Consider the following 12,704-nt stretch of genomic DNA (forward strand, 5'->3'; position numbering starts at 1 on the left):
CAAGAGAAAGTCAGTAAAGAACAACAATTTCCCCAGATAAAATATACATCTGACAACATCCGATGACGAATTGACTATCATAATAAAATAAACATAATAAACAAAAAAAAAACAGAACAAAAAAACACACCGTTCGAGATGTATAGGTATATCAACTCCCAAAATAAAACTCAGTGGGCTTGATATGTCACACAAATTCACTTATAAGCAAAACAAAATTTAATAACCTTCATAATTGATAACATTTCATACAACCTCCTAAAAAAATAATTTCCAAACTATTTAAATAACTAGCTCAAAACCGCCATTTACATTTTTAACGCTTTGAACTATTCAACCTTTTCAAAATTACAACCTTATTTAATAGAAAGGACCAGCGGTAACACGGGTGGTATCCAGCATTCAACACCTCTCTCCATCAAATATTTTCTTTTCACCACCAATTCTTATCTAGTTTGGCACACCTCTCTACTAACATCATCACTAATACAAACCGGTTTTCCAGACTGCAAGTCTTTTCTTCTTAATATCTTTGCATTTTTCATTACACCATATCTGTCCTTATAATCTGTAACTTTGATTTTCATAAAGTTACTCACTTCTTTTACCACTAAAAATTGTGGACTATTTTTCACTTCTATTGCTAATCCCTCATTCAACACTTATTTAATGGTATTTTTTGCATCTGACAATAAGTCCGTCTTCACATTTCAAAACAATAAATTATTTTCTCTTCCCGTATGCTGCAACACAAGAGACTGATTTTTTAATGATGTAACTTGTGCAAGTAAATCATTCACGAGTTTATCCTGACTTTCAATCTTAGACTTCAAATTATCTACCCTATTACTAGTTTCATTTGCGTCACCTTCCGCACACGAGCATCACTCTCCCAATTTACGAACAGTTTTTTGTATATCTTGCACATCATTCTTCATATTATGAAGGGACTCTCTAATTTCTTTTACGTCTGGTTGTAAAGTTTCCAACAACTCTAAAATTCTCACAATATTTTCTGCATTTGTTTTATCACATTCCTGTCGCAAAAATCCGCCACTGGAATCCAGAATAGAATTTTCCAGCAAAGGCCTTTACTTCCCTATTAGAAATTTTGGGGTTGATATTAGGCTTTCCTTTAATTTATCACCACTCCCATGAACACCGTTGGTTTTTAATTTCTTATAATTTATATTTCTACCCAATATCAATGAAGATTAAGGCAAAAAAAATTACAAAAAATGCAAAAATCAGTAAAAATATTCCACACGGTTAAATCGTTCTTTGTATTTTAATATTTAATGTAACATTTTGTTAATATTTATTCATTCATTTCAATGGCCACAGCTAGCCCATTTCATTAACTATACTAACGGAATGATTACATAACCACAATCTTCAAAATGAATTCCAATTTTTTCCAAGGTCATTCGTTACTTGTGTAATAATATATTACCTTAACATAATTCTTTCAGTCCAAAAAATTAATAGTCTCCTTAACCAGTTTTATCACAGGTAAACAGGTTATCCGTGAGATGTAATTTATCAAATGTAAACAGTTAATCCGTGAAATGTACTTTTTATTTGAGATGTTAACTGTCCAATGACTGAATGAAGACTGAAATTAAATCCGGAGGTAAGCAGGGTTGTGTTCTATCCACCTTTATATGGATCATTTTGATGGACTTAGTCTTAAGGAGCACAGGAAAAGCAATGGGAGACCATAGAATCACATGAGGAGGAAAACTCTCTTGGACTTAGATTATGCTGATAATTTAAGCATCCTAGATGAAAGAGTGAGCAAAATGAATGAACTTTTAGAGGTTTTGCATGTTCAGGATGCTAGAATAGGTTTGAAAATTAATGTTAACAAGATTAAGTCACTAAGGCTAGGAATAAGTGAAGATGAAAAGGTGACGTTGGGTAATGAAAAGATTGATCAGGTGGGCAGCTTCACTTACCTTGGTAGTATTATTAGTAAAGACAATGGGAGCAGTGAAGAGGTTAAATATAGAATAGCCAAGGCTCAGGGTGTTTTTTTCACAGTTAGAAAAGCTTGGAAGAATAGGAAGATAAGTCTGAAAACCAAGATTAGAATATTAGAAGCTACAGTGATGAGAGTGGTCAAATATGGCTTTAAAGGATGGGTGCTCCGAAAAGCGGATGAAGATTTGCTAGATGTTTTCCAAAGAAATTGCCAACGGATTATTCTAGGTACTATTCTAACTGACCGTATTTCAAACAGAAGGCTGGACAAAATGTGGTTCAATCCCGCTTTCTAGGGCTATATTGAAAGAAAGGTTGAGATGGCTAGGGCACTTTCTGCGGATGAAGGATGACAGATTGCCGTAGACTGTCCTTTTCAGCCAACTGTCTAGGGCTAAACGGAAAGCAGGTCGTTCTCGTCTGGGGTGGGAGGATATCATAAAGAAAGTTTTAAAGGAAATGGGAACTTCTTGGGAGGGTGTAAAGAGGAAGGGGCTTGAATAGATTGGGATGGAGGAGCGTGCGTAGCTGTGTTGGCCTCAGGCGGCTTGGTGCTGCGGTAAGTTGTTAGTAATAGTAGTAGTTTTCAAAAAAAAAAAAAAATAAAATTCAAGAGAGCAAAAGTGTTCAGAGAACTCATGAGCAGAGCAATTTAAGTGCAAGAGAAAATCACTTACCACAAAAAAAGCGATCGAAGATCGCTTTTTTTGTGGTAAGTGATCAATTTTTTTGTGGTAAGCGATCGAAGATCGCTTTTTTTGTGGTAAGTGATCAATTTTTTTGTGGTAAGTGATTAATGTGGTAAGTCTTTTAATTAGAGTCGATAATTAGAGTTTTTCTTTTTAATTTGTTCGTGTTTTTTTCAATTTATTTGTGTTTTTTTTGTTGGTTTTGTTATTTTTATGTTCTGTTTTTTTTCCTATGGCCCGATGGCCTTTTTTGGAAAACATACATAAATACATATACAAGTTAGTATAAAAATGAACAGCCATAGAATTCTGGTTAAGTTCTTAAAAACAATAAAATGACAAAGCTCAGGTCAAATACCGTGGGTAAAATGATAATAAAAAAAAGTAAGAAAAAGTAAGTTAGTAAATAAGTAAGTTTATTTGTAACACGCAATATAAAATAAATGCGGAGTAAAAAAAGAAAAAACTAAATAATAATAAATAATAAATGCGGGTAAAATAATAATAATAATAATAAAAGTAGAAAGAAAGAAATAAAAATAGCACCTAAATTCCGGGAATTTTGTAAGTCCACTAGTTAAATTGTAAACCAGTTTTTATCATCATGCTATTACAATCTTTGTCTAAAATATCATTACATTAAATATAATTATTCTTTGCTGTCTTACCCATCACACGTCGCTGCGATCTCAAAAGCAAAAGATAAAATCATAATTATGCAACATAAAACATTAAACATAAAACATAATGTTGCTTTGGCGACGTATTGCAACAGCCTTTGGTTGTTTTCGCAGAAAACTGTTTTGGGTGAAACTCTTGTTTATTTCTTCACCATTGATTTAAACCTGCTGAGTCCGGGTATTCAACCCGGGACCCTCCTCCCGTGGAATATTCCATCAAGAAAATCCCCCCCCCCGTGACAATTCCCCCTGGAGAATTTTCATCACAAATAAAATAACGATGCTTGATGAAAAATTAGATGAAGACTACTAAACCAAAAAGTATTTGAAAGAAAAACTTTTTTCTTTTTAAAAAAATTACTAAATTATCCCTAGAGCCTTTAAGTGTACTCAAGAGTAAAAGTTGTAAGAGCGTACTCAATAACTTCTTGAAGTTTCATGACAACAGATGAACAGTGCAGTAATGCACACAAGACACGCACATACATTCGATTTGATCTATATAAGTTTTAGAAGTTTGTTTTTTAAATTTACCTTTCATTTGTATATATTGTCTATTTTGATAGTTGAACAGTTTCTATTCTGAAACACTATTTTACGGAATTTCTTTTCTTTTCATTTGTCGGTTCCATGAGTTTAAAAAAGAAAAAAAAATTACCGCGTGATGTTCTTTGACAATGGCCAGCAGTTTACTCTGAAATATTGTTCGCCTTTCAACCATCGTAGTTGGTGGCATGGGCCTGAATTCCAGCTTCTGGATATTAGAGACTTCTTTCCCCTTCTCTGAAAAATAAAAATGTCATCAAACGAAGGTATATACATACCTCATTCGATTGACAGAACAATAATTATTTTAAATCTAACGAAAACTTCAAAAGGCCTGAAAAAAGGGCGCAGCCAGAGAAGGAGGGGGCGCCGGAGGGGTTCTTAGTGTGACACAGCACAAAGACAAGTGACAGAATAGATGGGAAATATATAATTTAGTCTCTATATTTGCACATTGGGGGTGGGGGTTGGTGGTGTATTTGGACTGTGTGAAGTTAGAAAACAATTCTCACTACATAATATGGAGAATAATTGTACCTACCCCATTTTGCATGCAGACCCGTTATACCTAGCCCCCACCCTCCTAATGTGCAAATATATAGCCCAAATTTGTTTCTAAGGTATTATATTTGATTATCTTATAAATTTCATTTAATATAGATCGCAAACTCAGACGCAAACTCAAACTCAAATTTAACATAGATCGCAAACTAAAAATATGACCCAAATCGTTATTTGTGAAATAAAGAAGCAAGGCTCTCACATGGGACTGTATCATGAATGTTTTATGAGCAGGGTGTGAAAGTCCTTTAAACCGTGATTTAGAAAGTATTGAAAACTTGTACATTGGAATTTGTTTTGGAGACACTGAATTTCAGAGGAGAGGGGGGGGGGGGGGAGGGAATTGTCAGTTTTCATTGAGTTTGCGATCTATATTAAATGAAATTTATAAGATAATCAAATATAATACCTTAGAAACAAATTTGGGCTATATATTTGCACATTAGGAGGGTGGGGGCTAGGTATAACGGGTCTGCATGCAAAATGGGGTAGGTACAATTATTCTCCATATTATGGAGAATAAACAAATTCTCCAAAAACAAATTATGGTCTCCAAAACAAATTCCAATGTACAAGTTTTCAATACTTTCTAAATCACGGTTTAAAGGACTTTCACACCCTGCTCATAAAACATTCATGATACAGTCCCATGTGAGAGCCTTGCTTCTTTATTTCACAAATAACGATGTGGGTCATATTTTTATTTTAATATAAAATTATAGCAGAACCGGAATATGGAATAAACCTGGAACGCAACTGAATAGGTCCAAACATTCTTTAATTATCCCCTGAGAAATTAACCCCTTACTATGCCACATCTTCCCCTTGTTGTACAGTAGGCTCAGGTTCAAACGCTTAAAATAAGTAAAGATAATGTAAATTGAAAACTGTTTTATTTTGCTATCCAAGGACGGTTCATAGCGGTGCTATTCAGCAAATCCAGATTTCATGTCAGCACCTTTAACCTACAAATTCCCGAAAACACATTATTACTTATGGTCAAATTTAAAAAGCTCCAAGCACACTTATTATACAACATTATAAAGATACGCATAAACCAAACCTTGAGAGTGCACCAGAAAATTCTCAAAAATGCACAAAATCTCTCTTGGAGTTAGGGTAGGGAGGGAGTGGTGATCAACTTCTTTTTTTTAGGGAATGTGACAGAAATAAAATAAGAGCTTGGAAATGCTTTTATCATACAACATCACATGGGTAGTTTTAGCCTAACTATAACGTAAATTAGAAAATATTCCGGAATTCCTCCCTTTTTTGGAGCTTCAAAGGAAAGAGACTCTCACGTGAAATTTATTTTCGAATATTTCACAGGAGAGGAACCTTTGAAATGGGCACCAAAAGTGACTTGCTGTGTCTAGTCGCTGATTTTCTTTCCCAGCGGGAGCAGTGCGTTTCGCTCTTAGCGAAGACGATTCAAATTCTGCATTTCTCCCAATCACTTGCGGTGCCCCTCAGGGCACTAAACTAGCCGGAATTATTTTCTTTGCTGTGATTAACTTCATCCTGCGTACTTTCAAGGACTAGAAGGCCAATCATCGTTCCCCCTTATTGATCCTAGTCTACCCACGGTTTTTCAGAATAAATGTGAGCGAGCTAGCCTTATTCTCAATGAGCAGAAGTGCAAGATGTTGCGTTTCAACCCTCTTAAATCGGACTTTCAGGAACCACCTACCTTGTTTAAAGCAGTTAGCAGTGAGAAAATGAAGGGGGTAATCTTCTCCGTTGACTGCAAGTTAACCAACCACGTAAGTGACCTTGTGCGAAAAGCGTATGAACCGCTGCAGTCACTGATTACGATGAAGCAGTTAAGGGTCAGTGTAAATTCCATGAAGCTTGTCTTAAGACTTATATCCTACCCATCATTGAATATGCGTGCCCAGTGTGGGGCCCTAGTGCACAGTTGAGTGCTGGGATGTGTCAAGAAATCGAAGATATCCAAATTCGGACTTGTTAGATTCTGCTGGGTCAAGCCTTCACTGTGTACGACAAAGTGCATACGGTTCTTGGCCCCCAGTCGCTTTTCAAACGCTGTCAGATACAGATTTTCCAGTTCTATTCATCCCAGCTTCCATAGCAGCACACACACAACGATTCAGTCACCGCTAGCCCCCCGTTACGCCCCGTACCCGGACACATACAAGCTCAACCCAGTGACATGTCTTACGACTCGCTACCAGCATTCCTTTGTCCCCTTTTTTACAGACATGGTCAACAATTCCTAAGAAAAGTATATTGGTTTTATTCATTCTTTGTTGTCGTATTTGTTATTTAACTTTGTCGTATTGTAAAAACCCTCGGTATTAGTGCTTTTAGCGCTAAAAAGAGTAAGTTTAATAAAATATGTCTATGTCTATGTCTAAATAAAACTTTTTTTTTCTTTTTTTTAAAAATCTTACTTGGTTCTAAAATATTATGACATAATATTATCTTTTCCAGAATTTTATGGAACACACATTATTTTTGTTGGAGGGGGGGGGGGCGCTTTTACCCGTTCAGCATCAGTAAATAGCACCAGCTTTGTATTTAACATATTTTTTTCTAAAAATGGGGCTTACAACCTTTTATTCTAATTAGTAGCAGTAGTATCAGCCTAGCAGTAGTAGTAGTTGCAGAAGTAGTAATAGGCTAATAGTAGTAGTAGCATTGTCTAATTATATTGCTCAAATAAGTCAGCTTACCAGATACAGATGGGCCAATACTTTTGTTCTCTATAATAGGAGTTATCACCATCTGATTCTCATCTTTGGTTGGAGTGGCAAATCTCAGTTGAACTTTTTCATACGAAATAGCATATGAATCAGGGTATACAGCAACTATTTGCCTTACATGATTCTTGCTGAAATCCCTGGAAATAAATGTTTTAATAACACTAATTTAAATATTTATATATATATATATATAATATTCATAGTCTGTATATTAATACATTTATATATTATATATAATATAATAAATATATAATACATAAATATACACACTAAAATATATAATAAATGTTGTCCCCGATCTGCCACAAATAATGTCAATATCTTTCTGTAAACAGGCCTACATCTTTTCTTAATTTAAATTTCGGTGAACCTTCAGAGGGGGGATGAAAAATTATTTTTTATCCCTGATTTTTTTCGAAGAACTTCCCAAAAACCATGAAAATGATAACTAGAAATTATTATTTGTATTCCAGTACCAATTAAAAGTCAAAAATGTATTCGCTCTAAAAAAGTTTCTTTCCTATAGCCTTGAACAGCATTGATTTTTTTTGCCAAATAAAAACTTTTAAAACAAATAAAACCCTACAATCCAAAACAATCATGACAATAGTGCAAGGTTCTTGCAAAATTCCCTAGAAATACACGTTTTTTTAACACAAGTTTGTTCCTGGAAAACTATGTAAGGGTACAGCTTCATGTAAGTGTATGTTTATAGTGATATCAATAAAGGAAGCAGTTCTTTTTCTTTTCGGATTCTTCTTCTACAAAAACTCAAAAACTTTTTCTACTGTTAATATCGAATTCCTTTTGACAAATCTTGACAATCCTTTTCTACTCTGATAACGTTCTATATAACAATTTTAAGATTATAAAACAACAAAATAATGTCAATAAAGCGGGTTTTCGAAAAAAAAAAATATCAACACCATTCAGCAATTCTCATTTCAGACATTATGCTAATATACAAATCTTAAAAATTCTAGTAAAATAGTCATTTTACCTTTGAAAACTATTAGAGATACATAGAGCAGAATTCGCATTATAATAATATTGGTAATAGGATTATTACCTGCCCACTTGTCAGGGTAAGGAATTTAATGCGTCGACACCCATATTGGCAAGTGTGTATTCCTCTGAGGAGCCCTGACGTGAGGTGATTACTTGGGAATATTTAATTAGATTTGAGGTGCTTTTGCTTGTAGTTTTACAACGACCTACATTTATTAATGATAACTTTGCACGAATTGGGAAATTTCTATTTGGCTGATTGTTGGGTTATACTGTGATTGGATAGATAAGACCTTGTTCAAGTGCTTGTTTAACTCAATTGCTTATGTGGGAAAACAGTTTTTTTTTTTTTACCAAATAATTACCTTTAATCCATTATACACAATTATAATAATTCAAGCAATTATGGTATCATTATTAATAATTTATTTATTTATAGCTCATACAATACAACCGTAAATAACGATTGAGTGACAATACGAAAAAAATAAACATGAAGAATAAATAAACTTGACGAATTTTTTTTTAGATAAAATAGTGGTGAGGGTATAAACACTCATAAACCATACCTGAGAGTTTTCTATGGCGAATCTCTAAATTTGCAATTATATCGGCAATAAGCTACCTAAATTAGACACAAAAAACCAGTTTGGACGTCCAGGGTTGAATATTAAGAAGCAAACTTACAGTGTTAAGGCAATTCGACACCTTAAAACACGGTGATCCTCTAAGGTGTCGAGTCTCTTTAAAATAATTAAAACAATTCTAATTAAATTACCAATCTTAAGAACTGGGAAATGACTTGAAGCATAAATGACAGAATTCTGTCAATATAACGATGGTACGTTTCCATAATAAAGGAGATTTTAGTAATGAATGTGCCGATGACAGTGCTTTTTTAGCGTTCATCATCTTGGAAACAGAAAGCAAGGCCCCGCCCTAAATGGGGCGGGGCCGATCAACTTGTTATCAATTCCAGTTTTACTCGTCTTACTTATTCATTTATATTAGTACCTTTTGTATGTTTTTTTGTTCTGATTGTTTATTTAATTTATGTTTGTTTTGGGTTTCATTATTCTTTGATAGTAATTTCTGGTCGTTATGAGTTTGACTTATTATAGGAGAATATTTCTGTTGATCTTAAGTTTAGTATGCCCTTTACTTTTCTTAGAAAAACTTCGTTTTCAGAACGTTTTTTTTTAATTAATTGAAGAAAAAGAAGATAAGACTGACATTTAATATCTACTTTGACAACGATGAAAAACGCTAGCAGAAAAACGATGAAAAACTGTACTCGTACTTTTAATACCTTCAACTTTGGCACATTATGCTTGAAATACTAATCGTTGGTATTATACAAGTTTAAATTTACAACTTATCCAACTTCAATTATAGTACAGGCAAACTAGCCAAAAATATGGGTCGACTCCCAACAAATTGCAACAGAAAATATTTTTATACCATATTGTAGAGCAAAAAAAAGCTTAACAACATATCCAAAGTTGCACATTGTAAGTCGACGCAAAAATAGTTTTTTTTTGCTTTTCGTGTCAATTTTTTAGTTTTTTTCTAAAAAAATGAACTATCGGTAATGTTCGTTTTTCTGTATATGAAGTACCGTCCCGATGTAAAATGAAGAGCTGAGCCCGAAAATGAAGGCAAGTTTGATGTACAATGTACCAGAAAAAAGTTTTATAATCATCAAAATGTGATTTTACCCTCCTCATCGTTGTGACCTCTTTTTCACCATACTATCAGAAGGCAACTATTCTGACATAAAATGATGAGCTGAGCCCAAAAATTAAATTAACCTGATGTACCGTAATATCACCTAGAAAATCCGTTTCATATTCATCAATATGCACTTTTTTATTTCCAGTTAACGCTTAATGTTAGAAGACCAGAAGGCAACTACACCACTTTGATAACTTTGTATGCAATGAATAATAACAACGTTTCGTCCCACACTTTGTCCAAGTAATTTCCCGGATAAAGCCGTAAGCTAAAAAGTCACAATTGAAAATTACCCCGAGTAATCATTTATAAAGTCATGTTAATGCCCGTGTTTGATGTCTTGCCATCTATAGATACAAAAAATTCGATGTATCTGCCACCTAACAAGCTAAAAACGTTTCACTTCGAATGTTCTCCTTTCCCATTGACTTGATATTTAAAGGTAAGAGATCATTTCTGTTTGTGTCATAATCATAGGCAGCGCGATAGCGCTGCCTAAGTAAAGAACAATGTGGGCACAATGTAATATGTTTTTTTTCTCCATACCCGGGCACTTCGTATCGAAGGAGTTGTCGTAGAAACTTCAAAAAGGGCTCTTTCTATTAGAAATTTGAGTGTCTAGTGCCCTTTTTAATAGTCAAAAGTGATTGGAGGACAATTACCCCCCCCCCCCAAGCCCATCATTCCCCCAAACACATCCAATCGAAATTTTGAGATAACCATTTTAATCAGCGTAGTTGATTTCCAGATAGAAAATATATTTTTGAGGAGGACACTCCCCCAATGCCCTCGGAGCGAGGGTTTTAAGTTATGCCCCGAGGGCCTATAAGAATGATGTTGGCATAATGTATCATTTATTATTTTTTCCTTTAGAGCAGGGCACTTCGTATCGAAGAAGTTGTCGCAGAAACTTCGAAAAGGGCTCATTCAATTGGAATTTGGAGTGGCTTGTGATTGTGATTGGAGTGGCTTGTGATTGTGATTGTAAGTCGAAAGTGATTGTAAGGCAAGTAAGACCCCTTCGACGCCCACCATTTCTCGAAAGACATCCAATCAAAATTTTGAGATGACCATTTTGTTCAGCGTAGTTGATTTCCAGATAGAAATTAAGTTTTTGAGGAGGACACTCCCCCACAGCCTTCAGAGCAAGGAATGTAAGTTATGCCCTGGGGGTATATAAGGTTTTTACATAACGCGTTGTCGTAGAATCTTCAAAAAGGGCTCAATCGATTAGAAATTCAAATGGCTAGTGCCCTTTTTAATAGTCGAAAGTAATTGGAAGGCAACTAACACCCCTTCCCCACCAACCATTTCACCAAAGACATCCAATCAAAATTTTGAGATAGCAATTTTGTTCCCCGCAGTTTAAAGTTCAGGAAATTATACCTTTGAGCAGGACACTCACCCCACAGTCTTCAGGGCAAGGGTTATAAGTTATGCCCTGGAGGCACATAAGTTTTTATTGAAATCTTTGTCGTAACAACTTGGAAAAGGGCTCATTCGATTGGAAATTCAAAGGTCTAGTGCCCTTTTTAATAGTCGGAAGTGATGTGAGGGCAACTAACCCCTCTCTCTCGCCCACCTTTTCCCCAAACACATCCAATCAAAATTTTTAGATAACTCATTTTATTCAGCGTTGTTGATTTCCAGATAGAAATTATATTTTTGAAGAGGACACTCCCCACAGCCCTCAGGGCAAGGGTTGTAAGTTGTGCCCTGGGGGCATATAAGGTTTATTTAGAACATGTTGTCGTAGAAACTTCAAAAAAGGGCTAATTCCATTGGAAATTGAAATGACTAGTGCCTTTTTTCATAGTCGAAAGTGATCGGAAGGCAACTAAAACCCCTTCCACGCCCACCACTACCCCAAACATATCCAATCAAAATTTTGAGATAGCCATTTTGTTCCACATAGTTTAAAGTTCAGGAAATTATACCTTTGAGCAGGACACTCCCCCAAAGTCTTCAGGGCAAGGGTAATAAGTTATGCCCGTGGGGGCATATAAGGTTTTATTGAAAGCTTTGTCATAAAAACTTAAAAAGGGCTCATTTGATTTGAAATTCAAAGGGCTAGTACCCTTTTTAATAGTCGAAAGTGATTTGAGGGCAACTCGCCCCCCTCTCACGCCCACCTTTTCCCCAAACACATCCAATCAAAACTTTTAAATAGCCATTTTATTCAACGTAGTTGAAAGTTTTGGAAATTAGGTCTTTAAGGATGACAACCTACCCCCCCCCCCACAACCCTCAGGGCAAGGGTTGTAAGATATGCCCTTGGAGCATGTAAGGTTTTTACAGAAAGCGATGTTGTAAAAACATCAAAAAGGGCTCATTCAATTGAAAATTGAAAGGACTAGTGCCCTTTTAATAGTCGAAAGTGATTGAAGGGCAACAAACCCCCCTCTTACGCCTACCATTTCTCCAAACACATCCAATCAAAATTTTGAGATATCCATTTTGTTCAACTTAGTTGAAAATTCTGGGAATTAGGACTTTTAGGATGATAACACAATCAGAGCTCTCAGTGCAAGGGTTGTAAGTTATGCCCTGGGGGCATATAAGGTTTATATAGAAAGTTGTTGTAAAAATTTCAAAAACGGCTCATTTGTTTGGAAATTGAGATTGCCCTTTTTAATAGTCGAAAGTAAGTGGAGAGTAATTGACCCCACTCTCACGCCTACCTTTTCCCCAAACACATCAAATCGAAATTTTAAGATAGACATTTTGTTCAACGTAGTTGAAAGTTTTGGAAGTTAGGTCTTTAAGGATGACAACCC

General features: G+C 35.1%; 1 protein-coding gene across 1 annotated transcript in view; it reads right to left on the reverse strand.

The window, feature by feature from the left end:
* dup (chromatin licensing and DNA replication factor double parked) overlaps positions 1-12,704 on the reverse strand; it is a 74,395-nt gene that overhangs the window by 27,536 nt on the left and 34,155 nt on the right. Inside the window, exons 5-6 of the mRNA XM_089097753.1 lie at positions 7,156-7,322; positions 4,011-4,135 (exon numbers count right to left, since the gene is read on the reverse strand). Coding sequence (XP_088953879.1) covers positions 4,011-4,135; positions 7,156-7,322 — 292 coding nt within the window. The remainder of the gene's footprint in view (positions 1-4,010; positions 4,136-7,155; positions 7,323-12,704) is intronic.

This window comes from Artemia sp. Qi Xiang Cuo, chromosome 12, assembly GCF_049724085.1.
Source record: "Artemia sp. Qi Xiang Cuo chromosome 12, ASM4972408v1, whole genome shotgun sequence".
In the NCBI taxonomy this organism is placed as follows: domain Eukaryota; kingdom Metazoa; phylum Arthropoda; class Branchiopoda; order Anostraca; family Artemiidae; genus Artemia; species Artemia sp. Qi Xiang Cuo.